This window comes from Coturnix japonica, chromosome 23 (genome assembly GCF_054131305.1).
Source record: "Coturnix japonica strain WE chromosome 23, WE-NBRP24, whole genome shotgun sequence".
Lineage (NCBI taxonomy): Eukaryota > Metazoa > Chordata > Aves > Galliformes > Phasianidae > Coturnix > Coturnix japonica.
In genome coordinates this window covers 5545025-5562207 of record NC_140685.1, presented here as the reverse complement: position 1 = coordinate 5562207, position 17183 = coordinate 5545025, and the positions used below count along the sequence as shown (strand labels likewise).

The 17183-nt window shown below is 54.1% G+C and overlaps 2 protein-coding genes across 18 annotated transcripts in view; one reads left to right on the top strand and one right to left on the bottom strand.

Annotated features, from left to right (window-relative positions):
- The window catches only part of RBFOX3 (RNA binding fox-1 homolog 3), a 107374-nt gene that overhangs the window by 659 nt on the left and 89532 nt on the right, over positions 1 to 17183 (top strand). For 13 of the 16 annotated variants that reach the window (XM_085522951.1, XM_085522945.1, XM_085522946.1 and 10 more), the window contains exon 1: positions 458 to 594. The exons of the other annotated variants lie outside the window; for them this stretch is intronic. The gene's annotated coding sequence lies outside the window, so the exon portion shown is untranslated. Of the gene's footprint in view, positions 1 to 457; positions 595 to 17183 lie in introns of those variants that run through there. 16 annotated transcript variants of the gene reach the window in all.
- Positions 3668 to 7663, bottom strand: ENPP7 (ectonucleotide pyrophosphatase/phosphodiesterase 7). Of its 2 annotated transcripts, XM_015879962.2 has the most exons (6): positions 7375 to 7663; positions 6315 to 6460; positions 4933 to 5553; positions 4507 to 4720; positions 4272 to 4372; positions 3668 to 3848 (listed from the first exon to the last, which is right to left on the bottom strand). In XM_015879962.2, exons 1-5 carry the CDS (start codon positions 7646 to 7648, stop codon positions 4284 to 4286), a joined length of 1344 nt encoding a protein of 447 aa, XP_015735448.2. In that variant the 5' UTR covers positions 7649 to 7663; the 3' UTR covers positions 3668 to 3848; positions 4272 to 4283. The 2 variants fall into 2 exon arrangements, with proteins under 2 accessions (XP_015735448.2, XP_085379051.1); XM_085522925.1 differs by lacking the exon at positions 6315 to 6460 and having other exon boundaries at positions 7375 to 7447.

The window sequence follows — 17183 nt, the reverse complement described above, 5'->3', positions numbered from 1 at the left end:
GACCCCTCCCCTTCCTGCAGCGCGGGGACAATGGGGCGGTTCCGGCTCGGCCCGGCACCGGGAGCGGGCGCGGGGCTTTGTTCCGATGGGAGCGGGGCCGGGGGGCGGCACGGGGGTGGGGGGAAATAGCCGTGGCGTCCGCACACACGCGTGGGGTTGGCGAGAGCCGGGCCGGCCCCACGGTCCCACACGGAGCATCCGGAGAGGAGGGGGGGGAACCCACCGGGCCGGGGGCGTTCCGCGCACGTCCAGCCCCGCGGTCACCGGAGTCGTGTCGTTGCCGCCGGTTCCGGCTCTGAGCAATTGATTGCGGGGGAGCGCACCGCGTTTCGCCGGGGGGTGGCAGCCCGGTAGAGCCCGGCTTCGTTCTCCGCGCTGAGCGACGCGGGGCAGCGCGGGGGGCGTGGAGCAGCGGCACACGGTGCGTTACGGGCATGGGAGGAGATGAGTCAGCACCGCGCCGCGGGCCCGGAGCCTGCGGGTAATAACCGTGCGGGAGAGCCACGGGGCGACGAACAACCGCAACCCGACCGCCTCGGGTTGAGCGGGACATGGCGAGTCCCGCCCGCCCGCAGCCCGGGCCGCCCGTGTCGGGTAAGCGATACCGGCGTCAGAATCCCGTGTGCGCGCACCTCCGGGCCCGGCGTGCCGCTACGTGGAGGGAGGGGATGGAGCTGCAGGGAGGTCGAGGCGCTGCGTCCCCTCCAGGTGCTCATCCGACGTCGGGTGGTGTCGCATCTTATTGTTTTCTTATGGCTGTTGATGTTCGCTGATGGGAAGAATAGTTAGAAGCGTTTGTTTTAGCAGCCGAATGGGATGGAGGGATAGAAGGCAGATCTGCGCTTTTTATTAGCGGTGTTATTTGAAGTTAATTTGGTTTTTAGCAGCTCTGGGCTTTTGTGTGCAGTCAAAAAACAACCATGTGAGAGTTTCTATCCTGCACGTGTGGGCACGATTTGGCATGGATGGTGCTTTGTGTTGGCACTGGGCAGGGCCTGAACTGCCTGCATAGGAAATGCGAGAGGAGCACCGAGGGAATGGGAACCCCGAGGAAATAATAACCCCAAGGAAATCACTCCGTGTTCCTGCAGTGCTGGGTGGGCTCTTTCCTGAGGGTTGGATCACCTCAGTGCTGGTGCTGTTGAGCTCCTCTGCAGGATGCGAAGATGTGATAATGGGTTTTTTCCTTCTCAGAGCACCGAGGGAGAGGCTGGGTTGGGTGTTGGTGCTTTGTCTGCCTGAGCTTGGGAGAAGCTGAAGCAGGGAGGTGGCAGCAGAGCTCTGGGTCTGGCTGGGGACTGAGCGTGTGCCGTGTTTGCAGTGCTGTGTCCAATGTGCCGTTGTTTCTATGGACCCTCCTGCCCAGCACCATCCCTTCATCTCCAGAACAGCCCACGTTCCTGGAATGCTGTGTGTCCCAGCACGCCGTGTGCGTCCCACACTGATGCTGACCTGAGCTCCCATCACCATCAGTGGGAAAAAGTTCTGTGTTGTTCCACTATTGCTTCGCATGAGCTGAGCCAGAGACCTTTGGATCCCATCCCCACACTTGGAAGCTCTGTGGTCTGCACTGTGCTGTGCATTGCTGTGCACCCCCCTGGCACTGTGGGTCACCCTATAGTGATCCAAACCCTATGTGGGTATTTGCACCCTTGGTATTCCCTGCCTTAGTGGTGGCTGGTGAGATGTGCCAGCTTTCTTAGTTCAGTCATAGGTTTTTTGTTATAGGATGGCTCCAGAGAAAGAAAGAGAGCAGTATAGGCACTAAAATAGACTGAGCTTGGAAGTAAATAATAATAAGATTCTGTGATATTGATAGGCTCAAGTTTGGTGAGGGTTTACACTGGGATTCAGATCCTTTGCCCTGCAGCTCAGCAGTGGTAAAATGATGTTGCTGAAAGCATCGCTGCCTGCCCTCCCCAGTGCTGGGCTGCTCACAGGGACCATGTGTGACCAGTGAGACCAGGACAGTGAGAACCAGAGCACCTTAAAGCGATGCAGACCCTGGTGGGATACAGTTTTACGGCTCTTCCCAAGCATGTCAGACATGCCAGGAATGCTATGTATGGTGGGGCTGTGCTGTGCTCAGGTGAGGGAGGAGCATCTCACCCCAAGGTTCTGTTCTCTGGGTGCGGGTTGGTGAGATTACAGGGTGCTGTGATGGGCTTCAGAAGAGTGTGGGTGTTTCTAGACAGCAAGTTGGGTTTTCACAGAGGTGAAGCAGCGTGGGGTTTTGCCTTCTTGCTTGGAACCCACTGCAGCATCCAGAAGTTGAAGGTGGGCAGTAATTTTACCTGCAAACCGCCATGAAAACATAAATATATGTACGTCGATGTTTGTTGTTAGATTCCCATCTTGGGGCAGTTTGGACCCCTGGGTAGCAAGCAGCTTTCTAGTGCGGGGAAAAAGAAAGGAGAGCAAATGGTGTGGAAATGCATAGCAAATTGGGATGCAATGCACAACAGGCCTCTCCCTGCTGCGTGACCCTCAGCCCTGGGGAGGGGGGAGGTGGTGGTGGTGATGGGGAATGAATTAAATGGGGATGGAGGGGGGAGGCACAGCGCAGGGCTGAGCGGCTGCAGGCGGGGGTTTGGCTGTTGACCGGGGTTGAAATGTCGCAGGGTGAATGTGTGCGAGGTGTGAAATGTGAAGGGAAGGGCTGGGAAGGACTCAAGGACATCAGGGCTTCGGGGGATGGAGTTTGCATGGGGTGAGGCCGGGATGGGAATTGTTCCGTGTGCGGGTAGCAGCCCCCCTCGGACCTCGCACAGCTCCACCGGCACTGCGGGAATGGAGAGGGGCTGCGGGGCTGTGCGGGGCCGCTACCGGCAGCTCCCGGCGCTGAGCACGGCGCGGGGGCCACCGCCCGCCGGTACTCGGAACTGCACCGGGAGCCGCACGGGGCGCACCGCATCGCTCAGCGGGGTTTGGCCTCCTGCTCCCCTCCTTCATCGAGACCCAGGGGGTGGGGAGGGAGCGATCCCTGCTCCTGCTGGCTCCAAGCACGGGGCTGAGAGTCCTCTGATGCAAATACACCAGTTCAATGCTTCCTTCGTTTTTCATCCCTGCTTTAAGTCAAAGCTGCATCCCGTCTGCTCAGCGGGATGGCACCGTGCTCACCCTCCAGCCTGGAGGGCTGTCTGCTGGACGTTACCCTGTGCAGCTGAGCTGAGCCCCTGCATTAGGTAAGGGGTCACATCAGGAAGGCTCCTGGGGGTGGTGCCCAGTGCTGTGCTCTGCACTGTGACCACATGGCTGGGCACGTGGGGACCCCGGCACGGCTGTGCCTCTCTGTGCTGTCAGCTCCATGGCACCGAGCTGCCGGGGTTATGGTGTCACCCCAGTCCTGGCTGCCTCTGCCTGAGGTGGAAAGCCCCGAGGTCAGGGCAGGATTACTTTGAAAGTTACAGTATTGATATTATTTTAAACAATATTTGCAATGCTGGCCCATGTGGCTCCCCTTGCAGAGCCTCCCCATTGTTTGCCTAATGGACTGTTTGCTCTGCATGCTGCTGGTCTGACCCCCCACCCCCAATATGGTTTCAAGCCAAACATTTTCTTCCTGTTTTTTTTTTTTTTTTCTTTTTTTTTTCCCTGAGTGAAGCATGCGTCTCTTGTTTCATCTTATTGGGTGAAACCAATGCAGGGAAGGCAGCTCGAGCAAATCTCTATGGCAACAGATGTTTATCGAGCCCCTGAGATGAGGCACAGGGATGGGGAGAGGCAGTTCAGCATCTGGGATGGGGTCAGGGCAGCTGATGCCCCAGGTGGAAGGGCAGCACCCAGGACCCTGAGATGGCAGAGTTGTGCTGTTCCTTGAGCCCCTGGGAGTGATCCTGGGCTGCTTCCTGCAGAAGAGAAAACATGGTCTCGTATAAGGGCCCTGTGCACCCATGGCACATCAGCCCTGGGCAGGGCTGACATGGGTGGGTACGGGGTCTGTGTGGTCCTGGGTTTGCTGTGATGTGGCGTATCCTGACTCTGTCTCTCCAAAAACCATCAAGAATCAAAGCTTGGTGTATTTTCCTTCCAAAGCTTCCATGAGCCGCATCTACAGCCCGGGGTCAGGGCTGTGGGTAGGTAAATGTTTGTGGACGTGACCGTGCAGGATGGCAGCCAGAGCCTCTCCTGCGTGCTGTGGGTTTTGAGCTGAGGGTACCTGTGTTCTGTTTACCCATTTTTTTTACTATAAGCCCTAAAGACAGAACATTTGGTTGGCCAAACAGCTCACAGAGACAGCACCTACACCGAGCTTTCAGGCTGTAAGTTACCTCTGGTAGCGGTCAGTATACGCCTCCCCAGCAGCTCAAGATGAGGGCGATTCCCAGCATCACCGGCAGCTTAACGGCAGCAAGGAGAGGAGAACTGGAACCTGCAACACCGAAAGTGCAGCGTTACCCTGGAGCTGGGAGCGGGGCAGCCGCCGCTAGGTGCCGCTGTTCGTGCGGCAATGCTGGGCTCGGGGCGGCCGCGCCGTCGGGGCTCGGAGGGGCTGGGGGCACTCACGCAACATCGACCTCGTTACGTCCAGGGAACCGTCGTGTGGTTCTGGAGTGATGCCCAACAGCTCGCAGAGCAAAGCGTAGACGTTGACGCTTTCGAACGGCTCTACCAAGAGTCCCTGCTTGAAGGCCGGCCCCACGGCGCGGAAGATGGTTTTCATGTTCATGGCCTCGTTGTCAAAGCCGTGCTCACCCGTGTTGAACTGCACTTTGTATCTCTGGAAGGCAGATGGATGTGAGTGCCCCTTCAACCTCCAAGAGCACAGCTTCCCATAGGCACCTTCCCTGTTCCCTCCCTCCTGGTGCTACAGTCTCGGGGTATAACCCCGATGGATGGGTTGAAATGAAGGCATAAAGCCAGGTAGGTTGTGGGCTGTGAGGAGGAAAGAGGCAGATCCAAGACAGTAAAGTGTGTGTATGTGCATCTTACCCCATGGATCACATATCCCGGATCACCATACATCAAGAGCGGGGTGATGCGGGGGTGGTTGGCGTAGTGGAATCTCTTTGGGAACTCTTCTTTTTTGTACACATGTAACTTGGGGTGGGCGTTTTTCAGGACTGAATACACGTGCTCTAATCTCCCTTCTTTTGGTATCAGCAGCCCGTTGGGTCCGTAATCTAAGAGTTCAAACTGGATGTCACTGAAGGTGAAGTTTGTAACGTTTCGTAGGTAGATCTCATCCTTCTTTATGACCGTCTCCATGCCGTGGTCAGATGTGATGATGAGGTTGAGGTTTGATTCCAAGCCACTTTCCCTGATCCTCTGCCTTAAGTAGCCGATGGTTCTGTCCACCTGGCTGACCATGTTTCTCCTCTGCGTGGATTCAGGGCCGTATTTGTGTCCTGTTGAGTCTGGTTCACCGAAGTAGAGAGTGATGAAGTCGAGGTTGTTCACTGTGAACCATTCCATGACAGTGTCGATGTTCTGTCTCCAAATAATTTCATTGCTGTAGTTGAACAGGGGGGGCTCCACCAGCTTCATGCTCACTTCTTCTCCTTGATATTTTGCTTTTGTCCCAGGGAAATGGATGGAGCCTGTCTTTAAACCCTGTCAGTGAAGACGTTGTGTGAACTCAGCTGAACTCACTCCATCTGTCAGTACAACTGCTGCCCATGGATGTGGTTGATTCATTCAGCCCCTTAATGTCTCCTTCTGCCTCTAACAAAGTTTTCTCGCTCGTCACCCATTTAAAGTGATTGATGGGAGGCACTGCCCTCCCCAGAACCCCTCTGCTGGTTCTCTCATGTTAACAACACTAGTGATATCTTCAGAAGCTCTGACCTGTTGGTACCATCCTAGCATTAAGGTGTGCTTTACTGCAGTTGTGCAAGTGCTCACCCTGAAGTCCAATTTGGAAGGTAAATATAGCAGAGGTTTGTGTCTGGGGCAAGGTCTCATTCCAACCTTAGAGCCAGATTCAAAGCCTTTCTGCAGCCCTCAGGGAGGGAGAGGCAGCCCCATGCAAAGCCTCCCTATGGGTCCTGGGTGAGGCCAAGGAGATGAGATGGATTGCAGAGCATGGAGTGCTCAGGCTCAGTGCTCCCTAGAGAGCTGTCTGGTGTCTTTTTAATGAAGGAGCGTATAACTTCTTTTATTAACATATTAATAAAGCAGAAATGCACCTTTCATTTTTCGCTACTCTTAATAGGACGCTCACGATGATACCTGCTACTGCCTGGGGATTTGATTTGCTTTTTGCTGGTGTAATTAGCCCCGTTGCTTGCAGCGAGGACGTTCGCTGCTGGCCACTAGAGATCGTGGCTCTCCCGTCGCTTGGAGCACACAGCTGCAGCAGCAGCCCCACTTGCCTGCCTCTGCGCCGTGATCCAGATGGGCAGGCTGCCATTGTCCCACCAGCTGTCGATGCCCTGAGTGGTGTAGTAGGGCAGCTTCACCCCCGTGCTGGTGTTGAACCACATGTTGTGGATCACCCCGTGATTCTCCATGTATTTCCCTGCCGGAAGAGATGGATGGGGCTCACCAAACAGTGGGGCTCCCCACCCGCTGGGAGCATCCTAGGACTCATTCTGGGGCTCTCATCCCTCCTGTGATTCCTCCTGCCCTTTCCACCCTGTTTAGGGTTCACCTTTATGCTGTGTTTAACCCATCTCTTTGCTTTCTGTTGTTGCTCACAACGGCTGAGGTCAGCAGGAAGCACAAATCCCTGCTGCAAGTGGAAGACTGGCTCTTTGTGCTGTTACATTTCACGCTATTCCTATTATCCTGCTTCTCAAGGCTGAGCAGTTCCTTCTGCATGACGCCCCAGCCCTCCTTTGTATCAACAACCCTCCCTTGCTTTTCCTCATCGGCGTCTTTCATTAGCATGCACCACTCTTTTATGCCAAGGTTATTAATGAAAATCTTAAATAAGATTGGCTCTGGCATTGATTCTGCAGGAATTCCCCTGCTGCCCTCCCTGCTGCTCGCATCTCCTTTCAGCTCTACCTGCTGTTGCCTTCCCCACAGCCGGTTACTTACCTACCCACATTAGAGATTTCCTACTAATCTTCATCTTCTCCACCTTAACTAATGATTTCCCATGTGGCACCGTATCAAATACATTGCTGAAGTCCGGGAAGATGAGATGTGCTGCTTCTCCCTTGTCTAAAAAATCATTTCCCTTACCAAAGCAGGCTGTCGGGTTAGTCTGATGCTATTTACCTCCAATGAACTATCGCTTCTGCAACCATTGCTGCATCTCAACTCCTTTTCCAAGGTATGGATGTGCTAAAGCTCAGTGTGCCATCAAGGTATGGATGTACTAAAGCTCAGTGTGCCATCAAGGCCGGCCTGTGGGCTCAGTAACTTATACCCGACCCCTCATTTGCCCTTTCCCATTCTGCACCCCTGCAGGTTGGTGGCACTCACCGGTCAGCAGCGTGAAATGGCACGGGCTGGTGAGGGTGATGAAGGCAGGGGTCATGTACTGAGCCTTCACCCCCTCCGCAGCCATCAGGTCCAGGTTGGGGGTATCCACATCCTGGTCGTAGTCCCACCGAAAGCCATCGAAGGACACCAGGAGAACTTTGTCACGGCTGGATGTGAGCGGCACAGGGCTGCCTTTGGCTGCAGGAAGGGCAGCAAGCAGCAACACCAGGGAACAGAACATCTTCTCGCCCTTGAGGAGGGTTAACATAGACATCCAGAGCTCACGTTAATATATGCAGGAGGGGACTAAGTTCAGCTCTTATCTAATCTTGTAATAGCTGATCAGGTGCCGGGCTTCAGCCAGGACTTCGTATCAGAAGGAACCTCTTTGTTTCTGTCTGGCTGGAGTGGATTAGCTGGGACTTGCTTCCCCATCCAGCACCACATCTGTACCTCCATCCGTGGTGCTGCGTGCTCATGGATGTGACGTGATGCTCTTCCTACTGCTGAAGAATGAATGAGTTTTCTGCCACCAGCAGAATGAGGTGATGGGCTGTGCTGGAACAGCCTGAGGGAGGGTGTTGTCACCACGTTCTGGCAGCCTATATCCCCTCCCCATGGGGGCCCTTCCATGTCACAGTGCAGGCCCCAGTCCCACTGCCTGCTGCGAAGCTTCACTGTGTTTATGTCCCATTTTATCATCAATCTGTAATTTTTATGACTTCTCCAGGGTTTTATCATTGCTGACAACTCCTTTCTCAGCAAAACCAACTTTAAGGCTTTTCTAGACTTATGTAACAGAGGTTGACATGGGTCCCTGGGGCTTGAACTCTCAACCTTTGTGTCCTTTGTGTCTTGCTCATCTCCCTCTCTGCTCAGGTTCTGGATGTATTATTCCTTGGCCTCTTTGCTACCCATGTGCTGTGCCATTCCCCTGCCTCACTGAGCACAACCACCTTCTTTGGTTCCCAGATCTGCCTGAGCTCATCCCCTGGCATGTCCTTTCCTGGGGTGAAATGTGCAGATGAGTTGTGCTGCCCACAGCTCTCCCTTCCTGACCTTGGTACCCCTGAGCATCCCCCCCAGTATTGTCATCTCCATGAGGATAAATGGGCCTTCCAGGCACTGAGGGGTTAAAGTGTTCCTTGATAAAGATGTTATCTCCTGCCCCGCTTGGGAGTAGCCCTAAATATTCCATGTGCTGATCTGAGGTGGGTCAGCAAGTCCCTGTGCTATTACTGATGAACAGCGCGTGGGAAGGTCCTGATAAGTTATCATGTCCATCTGCTCTACTGGGAAACAGGAGAGGGTATCGAGGAGAAAGCACTGCTCTAATCTCTGAGGAATACTTAGTAATAGGAGTGTTTCGAGGTGCGTTTTGATATTCAGTATCTGTGGGGCATGAGGTGCAGATAAAGAACGTTACCTTTGGCCGCTCTACCTGGAGACGCTGCTAATCTGCGCTTGGAGCTGATGCAGTTGATCTGGCATCAGCAGAACCCCACTCTCACCCCATAAGCAGATGTGGCCGAGGGGCTGTCAGGCACACCATGGCTCAGAGACCCCTCACTGATGCTGCTAATGCTGCCAGGGCCACAGGAGCAGTGCTGAGATTGTGGCTGATGGTGAAAGCACTGTGGGTTCATGCCTGGGAGCTCCAAGAAGGAACTCTGCCCTATAGGTGTTCCCAAAGGGAAGCCAAGTGCCCAGTGTGACACCTGCAGAGGTCTGTTTGGGTCACATAGATTCCATTCTTTCTGTCTATGGAAAATAAAGCTGCATATTTCTCAGGAGAGCAGGATGAAAGCTGCTACTTGAGTTTCAGACAGGGATTTCATGCTTTGACCCACAGAGCCGTCACTTGGCTCTGCAGAGACCATTACTGGCACAGCTGGAGCTGCTCACTATTAATGGGGGGAGGAGGTGAGGGAGTGGGCACAGGTGAGCCTCACTGATTGCTGGGGGAGGGATGGGACTCTTTATAACTGCCCTCCCACATCCCAGCTGCCCTTTTGGTGTTGTTTTACTCGAGTTCAGGAAGAGGAACCAGGAGAAAGGGGAGTGAGGTGCAGACCTGGCTGCGTGTGCTGCTTTCAGAGAGGTGAGGAGTGGGGTCTGGGTGGGTGAATGGCTGCTGTCATATGCAGGAAGGCACAGTGACAGCATCCCTGGGTGCTTAGCAGGTTGGCTGAAGGCTGGAAATGGTGAGCTGGATGTGCTGACAGAAGGTAGGGGAACATCTCTTGTTTGCTTTGCTGCTTGGCCCCAAAGAGCTCTGTCCTATACAGCAGTTACCCCGACCCCAATGGTCAAAGCATTGTGTAAGTAGACCTCTGAGAAGAGGGAGAAGGAAGGAAAAGGGAGGGGAGGTAGCTGGGAGAGTGGGAAGGTAACTGAACAAAGTAGCTTGAGGTGTCCTCGTTTGCTCCTGTGCATGCTTACACAGAACCTGCTCTTTCCTCTGATACGTGGGGGTGTGTCTGCAGTGCTCCTCTGGGCTCCTGGCACAGAGCTGTGTGTACCAAGAGCTTGTTAGTGCCATTAAAGCATGCAGTGCTGGGACCTTGTGGTTGAGATTGCAGTGCTGCACCAGTGAGCAGAGCTGGGATGAACTCTGCACGTTGATGGCCTGGACTGCGCACAGATGGAGATGTGTGGGGCTGCTGGGGGGCTGGAGGCTGTAGTGGGACAGCTGGGAGGCAATGGGAGCTGAGCGGGGTCAGCTCTTTTTGGAGCACAGCAAGTCTTTGGAGGGGGCTGTTCCCAGTGGAGGAGGAACCTTCTGTGTGCCCACCTGCAGTGATGTAGGGATCACTGTGGGTGGGTGATGGGGTTGAGCAGTGAGAGCAGGAAGGTGGTGGTGGGGTCTGTACTCTCCCCACCTCTCCAGCAGGAAGTTTCTCCTGCAGGTGTTTGCCTGGTTGGCCATTACTGGCTGGGATGGGAGTTTTGCCATCTGCCTCTTTGGAGATGCTGTGTTTGCTGCTGAAAGTATTTGGTCTGAAGGAATGTGTGGGGAGGGGGCAGAGCTCTGCCAGTGGGAACTGCTGAAGTGTGCCCAAGGTCAGGGCGCAAAAAAGCTGTGGCCCCCTGCCTGGACTGGGGTCACCACGCAGCTATTCCTGCAGGGCAGGGGACAATGATGGGAGTGTGCTTTGTGCTGGCTGCAGTGATGAAGGGCTGGAGCGTGTCCTGTGGCAGGAGCCAGGAGCAGCCCCCTGGGAGAGGGGCTGTTATTTTAGCTCCAGTGGGAGCAAGGAGCCCTCCCCAGGAGGGACCCCAGGGAGCAGCTGCTTGTCTCGTTGTCTTCACATGCACTCACAGACACAGCCTTTAGCACAACCCCAGGCTTTAATGCTCCTGAGACATTGCTGGTTATGTGTCTAGTCCCTGAAGGCTCCCAGAGATCAGTGCTGCTTTTCTTCTCTGCTAGCTTGGTTCACTGAGGTCAGGCTCTGGCCGTGGGGTTTCAGCCAAGTGAGAAGCGGTGCAATGGGTCAGGATTGCAGCAGACAGCCCCAGAGGATGTGTGAAGGGAGTGCAGAGCTGGAGCTCAGCAGTGAGGTCAGTTCAGTGCAGCTGTCGGGTGCCTGATGGAGTCCTGGGCAGCAGCGTGATGGGGTCTTCGTGCCAGGCAACCAGTGGCAGTGCTGCCAGCTGGGCCAGGCTTGGGGCCAGGGATGCTACCCCTGTGGCTGTTGGGTCTGTATTTACTCATAGGATGAAGATCAGATTTCCCTCCTGAGGAAACCCCTGTGTGTGTGCTTCTCATCAAGCCACAGCCTGGGATCTGTTGGGGGTCTGAGCCCTGAGGAATGGGGTGAGGTCAGCCCCATCTCTTCTGGTTGCAGGCTGCATCTGCTCCCTTCTGGGGACCCTTCCTCCACTGCGCAGTTAAACCTGGTATTGACCACTCCATCAGAGCCCGGGGCTCTTTCTCAGCTTTCTTAGCTAATGGCTGTGTCTGCCTCCCATTGATCCTCAGCTGCAGAGCTCATTGATCAAGTACATTTCTTATTACGCTTAATGGTATTTTACTCCCCTCTGTGCTTACCTCATGCCTGATGCTCACCCAGTGCTTCTGCCTGCAAGTGGCAGAATTCCCCTGGTCAGAGCAGCATCCCTGTGTGTGCCAGCACTGCTTTCTTCCCTTTGGCAGCCCTGCAGCCTCCCTCTGCCTGGTTGGCCTTCCTTATGCTTTTCCCATCTTCCTTTTCCTCCTGGACCATCTGCTTGTCTTCCACTTCCTTGCTCCCGGTGTCCCTGCTCCTCTTGGTCAGTGGGATGCAGATCTCTCCCACCATCCCTCCCTGTGATGTGGCACCAAACACAGGAGGAGAAGGGTCAGCGTGTCAGAAAGCATCATCCACTTTTGGGGGCACAAACCCACTCCTGTATAAGGTCAGCTTTAACTTTCCTGATTCAGAAGGGCATTGTCAATCCAGGATCAGGGCTGATCTCTCCCTGCTGTGCTGCCTTTTCCTGCAGCTCACCCAGCTGGGATGAGGTGCAGCAGCCAGGTCACAGTGTTTCCTTTTGCCCTCCCCCAGCACGAACACCTTTGCACTCCACACGCACTGGATGTTGCCTTGCTCTGTGCCTCACCTCCTTTCAACTCCCCCGCATGCATCATTCAAAAGCCATAACATTATTGGGCATAAAATATTTACTTAACTGAGCTTTTTGCAAATATTCCCCTCCATTATTTTTCCTCCTTTTGGGAGCAGACGCTGCTTCTCCTGTGCTCTCAAATGGCTTCTCTTAAATAATACAACAAGAACATATGAACACCCACTAGCCTTTTCCTTTCCCTTGAAATACCCATAAATACAACAGTGTCACCAATCCATTACAGCCACGCCAGGCCTGTGGCTCAGGAGCACCCAGCAACACAGGATCTGCCTGTGTAATCACCTCTCTATTGTATGAGGGGTGGGCAGGAAAGTTGCCTGGGGGGGGGGAGTATAAATACAGGAGATGATCTGACATGATGCAGGGTATTAATATTAATTAAGAACTGCTAATTTCAGAAGGGTTCTTTTTGGAAGGGGTGTCTGAAGTCTGGCAGAGGGAGTGCAGGGCTGAGCATTCCCCATCTGACTGCAGCCTGGATGCTGGGCCGGCTGCTTAGAGCAGAATCCCCTCCAGCAACAAAATGGCTCATGGCTGGCAGTCCAGCCTGCAGCACGGTGATACTGAGAGGCTGTTCCCATTGCAGGCAGCAGGACCAGCGGGTCTTAACAGCTCTGAAAGATCAGGCTAGAGGATGCTATAAGCTCTAGGTGGCCGGGTAGGGTGGTAGTGCCTTCTAGAAGTGAATATGCATTGGTGAGGAAGCGTGTTCTCCCCATACAAGAGGACATCAGGCTGTCTCCCTGCTGTGGGCTGGGTAATGGGTGCCAGGGTAGGGCTCTGTTGGGGGGGGTTAATTGGGCTGTGCTCAGTATGGGGCTCCGGCTCCCACGTGTGGGGTGCGCTCCGTGGGGCTGCGGGCGCTGTCCGTGGTGCTGACTCCGGACGTGCCCACCGTTCTCTCCCTCCTGCCGTCCACGCACCAGACGGAGCTCATCCACCTCGAAATTCCTCCTCTGTGCCCCCGACTCTTCTGTAAAGTCCAAATGTGCGTTAATGGCTTGTGCTGTTGCTCCCGATTGATTTGCCCGTTGCTGTCAATACGTGCCTGGAGGCGTAATCCTCTCTTAATTCCCTCCTCTAGAAGGGATAGGGGGTTTACTGCAGGGCAGGTGGTGTAGCCTCCCTCTGGCTCAAGGCAGCTGTTTCAGCTGGAAGCTGGGCTTTGCTGGTCTCTGCAGCTCTGGCCAAATGGCCACAGGATGCCTGGGCAGGCTTTTCCTGCTCTTTGGTAAGGTGTAAAGTCATCTCAGAGGGAGGAAGAACTGTGAATGGCTCAGGAAGGCCACATAAAGAGACTGCTTCTGCAGTTAAAAATCCGGCTGAACAAGAAAACCACCACATGTTCCCTTATTCGCATGTTGCTATCGTTGTCCTCATTATCTGAGCCTCTGGGGTCGCGCTGCCTGCAGAGAAACATGGAGTGAAATAAAAGGCTCTGGGAGGAGGATGTGGGGATGTACATGGCTGCCCAGGGAGGTGGTTGAGTCACCGTCCCCAGAGGTGTTCAAGAAATGTGTGGATGTGGTACTAAGGAACATGGTTCAGCGGGCAGCGTTGGTGGTAGGTGGGCGGTTGGGCTACGTGTGCTTAGAGGCCTTTTCCAAGCTTAATGATTCTATGAGGTTGGCCCCCAAGCAGGAGAGCTGGCCTAGGGGTCTGTGGGTTTGACGTCTTATCTGCCTCTCCCGATCTCCATCTGAGAGTTTTCTATAATAGCTGGGATAGTTTGAAGCTGATTGGGCAGGGCTGTGAGCAGCTGGGTGGTAAAATAGCAGATGAATGTTGCTGTAGCCGAGTAATACAGATGAGAAAACATTCTCAACTAGAGAAAAACAAAGCAGACCTTCAATATTTCCTGCTTGGGAAAAGGGATCTTGCAGTGTCTGTGGGTAGTTGTATGAAAATGTCTTCTCAGTGCGCGGTGTCAGTCAAATAAGGCGAATTGATTGTTAGTAGCTGTTAGGAGAGAGACTGAAAACAAAACAGCAGCAGTGTTATGCCAAGGTATAATATGCTGTGTTGCAGCACAACTGTTCTGGGTGGTTGTGGTTTTCCAGTGACAGAAAGGAGATGGTTGAACTAGAAAAGGTAAAGGATGATGAAGTTGATCAAAGGCACGGGACAGCTTCTGTTTGAGAAGAGCCTGATAAATTAGGGCTCTCTTGGTTGGAGAGACGGTTGGGGTGATAGACTATGGGGTTGTATAAACTCAGGAGTGGCATAAAAGCGAGTAACAGGAAATGAATATTCACTACATCTCATAAATATGTGGTATCAAATGAAAAAGGCAGTAAATTTAAAATGTAGAAAGGAGGGATATCTTTTTTTTTCCACGCAGTGCTTGGTTGTGTTGTGCAGCTCAGCACTACGGGGTGGTTAAGAGTCCGGCATCCCCTGGCTCAGAAAAGCCATTAGACCCATTCAGGAAGGTGGATGCATTAGCAGCTCCTACACATAGTGATGCAGATGCAGTGCCTTGCTCTCGGTGGTTGGGTGCTGTGGCTGCCTTCAGCACAGGAGCAGTGGGCAGTGGCTTGGCAGAGCCTGTGGGCTTGTTCCAGCTGCCTATTTCCAAGCAGACCCCTTTGCACCCTACTTCCCTGTCCCCTCCCAGGCTGAGAGCAGGTTACAGGGTATGGAATGGGGGCAAGGCTCAACCCCATGGGGCTGCAAGGGGGCTTTGGGGCATGCATCTGCCCCAACAGAGCCTGTGGGCATCTCAGTGCATACAGCCACTGCTGCTTTATCGTTCCCTCTTGCGCAGTAACCGCTGCAACCATCGCTGTCCCTGACTGCAGCTCAGCTGCCCGCGGCATCAGCTCACCGTGGCTTGGGACGTGCCTTTGTGTCACCGAGGAGCATTTAAGTGTTTTCCTGTTACAGCAAGGTGAACAGACCTTTCCCTGTAATGCTGGCAAATCCCCGCTCCTGAGGAGCAGTTAATTGATTTCCCTTTTCATCGTGCCTCCTCTCCCCGTGGCAGTGCTGACACCCGCGCTGCTCCCAGATCTCTGCCTGAGCACGGAGTCGGTGGCTGCGACAGGCAGATCCTGAAATTATTGATAAACACTCATTGGGGCTGGAGCCTGGTTAAATTGCCAGCAACCCCAGCGGATTTCTCCCTTGCCAGCATCATTTTTCTTGATGACAGCATGTTCGGAAGTTTGTCAGGGAGGGGGCAGGGCCTCCTGGTAACTTTTTTGTTGTTGTTGTTTTTTCTGCATCGGTTGACTTAAAAGATCCCTGCGTACAAAGAGGAGAGAGGATGGGGAGGTAGCGCCTGCAGTTATCTCTGTCCTCCAGCCTGTTCCCAAAGAGCTGGATTCTCCTCCAGGCTTTGTCCTCCCCTGCATGCCCGCAGCTCTCCTGTCCTGGCTGTGCCTTTCCCAGCTTAGAGCTGTTGGATTTTGCTTCTTGCATCACTGCTGAGCCCTGTGTGGGACCAGGGCTGTGCCACTGTAATCCCAGCAGAAGTGCTGGGGCAGGATGGAGTCCTCAGTATACCGGGAGCTTGGGGGGGGGGCTGTAGGGCTGGCTCTGGCTGGGAGCCCACCCTATGGCTGCAGGAAGCAGCTCCTCTTATAGCAAGTTCCTATCTGCCAGAGCGCGATTCTCCATGTGCGTTGTTTTGTGCCCAGCTTACGCAGTGCATACAAATGCGCCTGGATGTGGCTGTGGCCGTGTTGTCTCGAGCTGTTGCTCTCTTCAGAGCTCGGAGCATTTTTCTCTCTGCTAGGTCTGCTAATTAGTGGGAGGTTGTGGATCAGGAGCAGAGGGAAATGTCCTTCTGCGGTTCTGGCACTAGAAATAATTGAGCCATTTTTCACCTATGGCCAATCTAATTCTGTCCACATCTTGATTTTTTTTCTCTTAATGGCTTGGGGATGCTGTTGGCAGCAACGGGATTCACTGCCATGTCCAAGCTTTTCAGTAATCGCCTGGATTTCTCTCTTGCTTGCTAACTGCTTGCTGGTCCCTCTGCCCCCTGAGTATCTCAAGGAGGGAATTGCTCTGAGCCTTCAGCCCCATCCCAGGGCCGCAGCACAGGACTGTGTGCCCATACATCCCAGCAGCACTGCCTGCCTCTGGTTCAGGTCCCTGTGCTGCCCTGTCCTGCTCTGCCCACATGGACACATGCTTCTGTCTCCTCCATCTCCGTGAGGTGTGGAGTGCATCCCATCACAGGAACCAACAGGGATCCATCTCCCACTGCCCCCCAGCACCCCATCCTGCCCCTGATGCGCACCATGGCACCGCTGCTTGGCAGAAGCCTCTCTCCTCTCTGTGTGCCTAATGAGTGCATTCCTGCACACCCAGGCTCTCCCAAACCAAGCAAATACCCTATTACAGTTGTCATGGAAATTAGAAAGTGTGTCTGTTTGAGTTTCCTCGGCGCAGGGCTCCGTGTTCCCAGCGGTTTGTACATCAGAAAGCCTCTCGCTGCGCTAATGCGGGAGCAGCTCCCATTAGGTGGCTGGGACTCGTGGTGGGCAGCCCCAGATTGAAGGCTGAGTGCCACCATTGGATGCGCTGGGTTTCTTTAAGCCCGGGGACGTGAAGATGTTCACGGCCGACTGAAAGGTGCGATTTATCAATGCAGCTCCCCGGAGGCTCAGGGCCTGTCAGGCACCAAAAATCGCATACATCACCATGAGGGGGGAGTGCTGCTGCTGCTGCCTCCTCTTCTTATTTATTTATTTTTGGCTGTTTCATTTTATGTAAGTGCCATCCATGCAGGCAGCTCTGGGAATGCCTCCCTCCCCTATGTGTGTTTAGGGTCTGGAAGCTGAGCAGTGTATGGGGATGTGTACAGCCTCTGATATGGCTGGTGTTGTCCCCGGCTTCCCCCTGCCCTCCACAAATGTGTGTGTGTGTGTATCTCGTTGTCTTTTCCTTTATAGTGTTTTATTTTCCCATTGTTTACGGGCCATGGGATTGGAAGTGAAGCATTTGCTTAATTGCTGTCAGGCAAGGAAATGGGTTATAAAGTTGCCAAGGGAAGAAATAGATGGCTGTGGGGCTGAGTGGAGGGAGCAGGGCTGGTGCAAAGAAGGGAGCAAGGAGAGGTGGGAAGGGAAGAAGGGAAAAGGAGGAGAGAGAATAGGATGGGCTCAGCAGGGCGGCTTGGAAGGAGACACAGGGACTCCCACCTCCCGCTGCTGTGCCGCTCTGTT

Coding starts and splice junctions, on each gene's coding strand:
- ENPP7 (XM_015879962.2), bottom strand. CDS start 7,648: ATGTCTATGTTAACCCTCCTCAAGGGCGAGAAGATGTTCTGTTCCCTG. Junction 5,554..6,314: donor GGATCACGGCGCAGAGGCAG/GCAAGTGGGGCT, acceptor CTTCACTGACAG/GGTTTAAAGACAGGCTCCAT. Junction 4,373..4,506: donor CGTAACGAGGTCGATGTTGC/GTGAGTGCCCCC, acceptor TCGGTGTTGCAG/GTTCCAGTTCTCCTCTCCTT.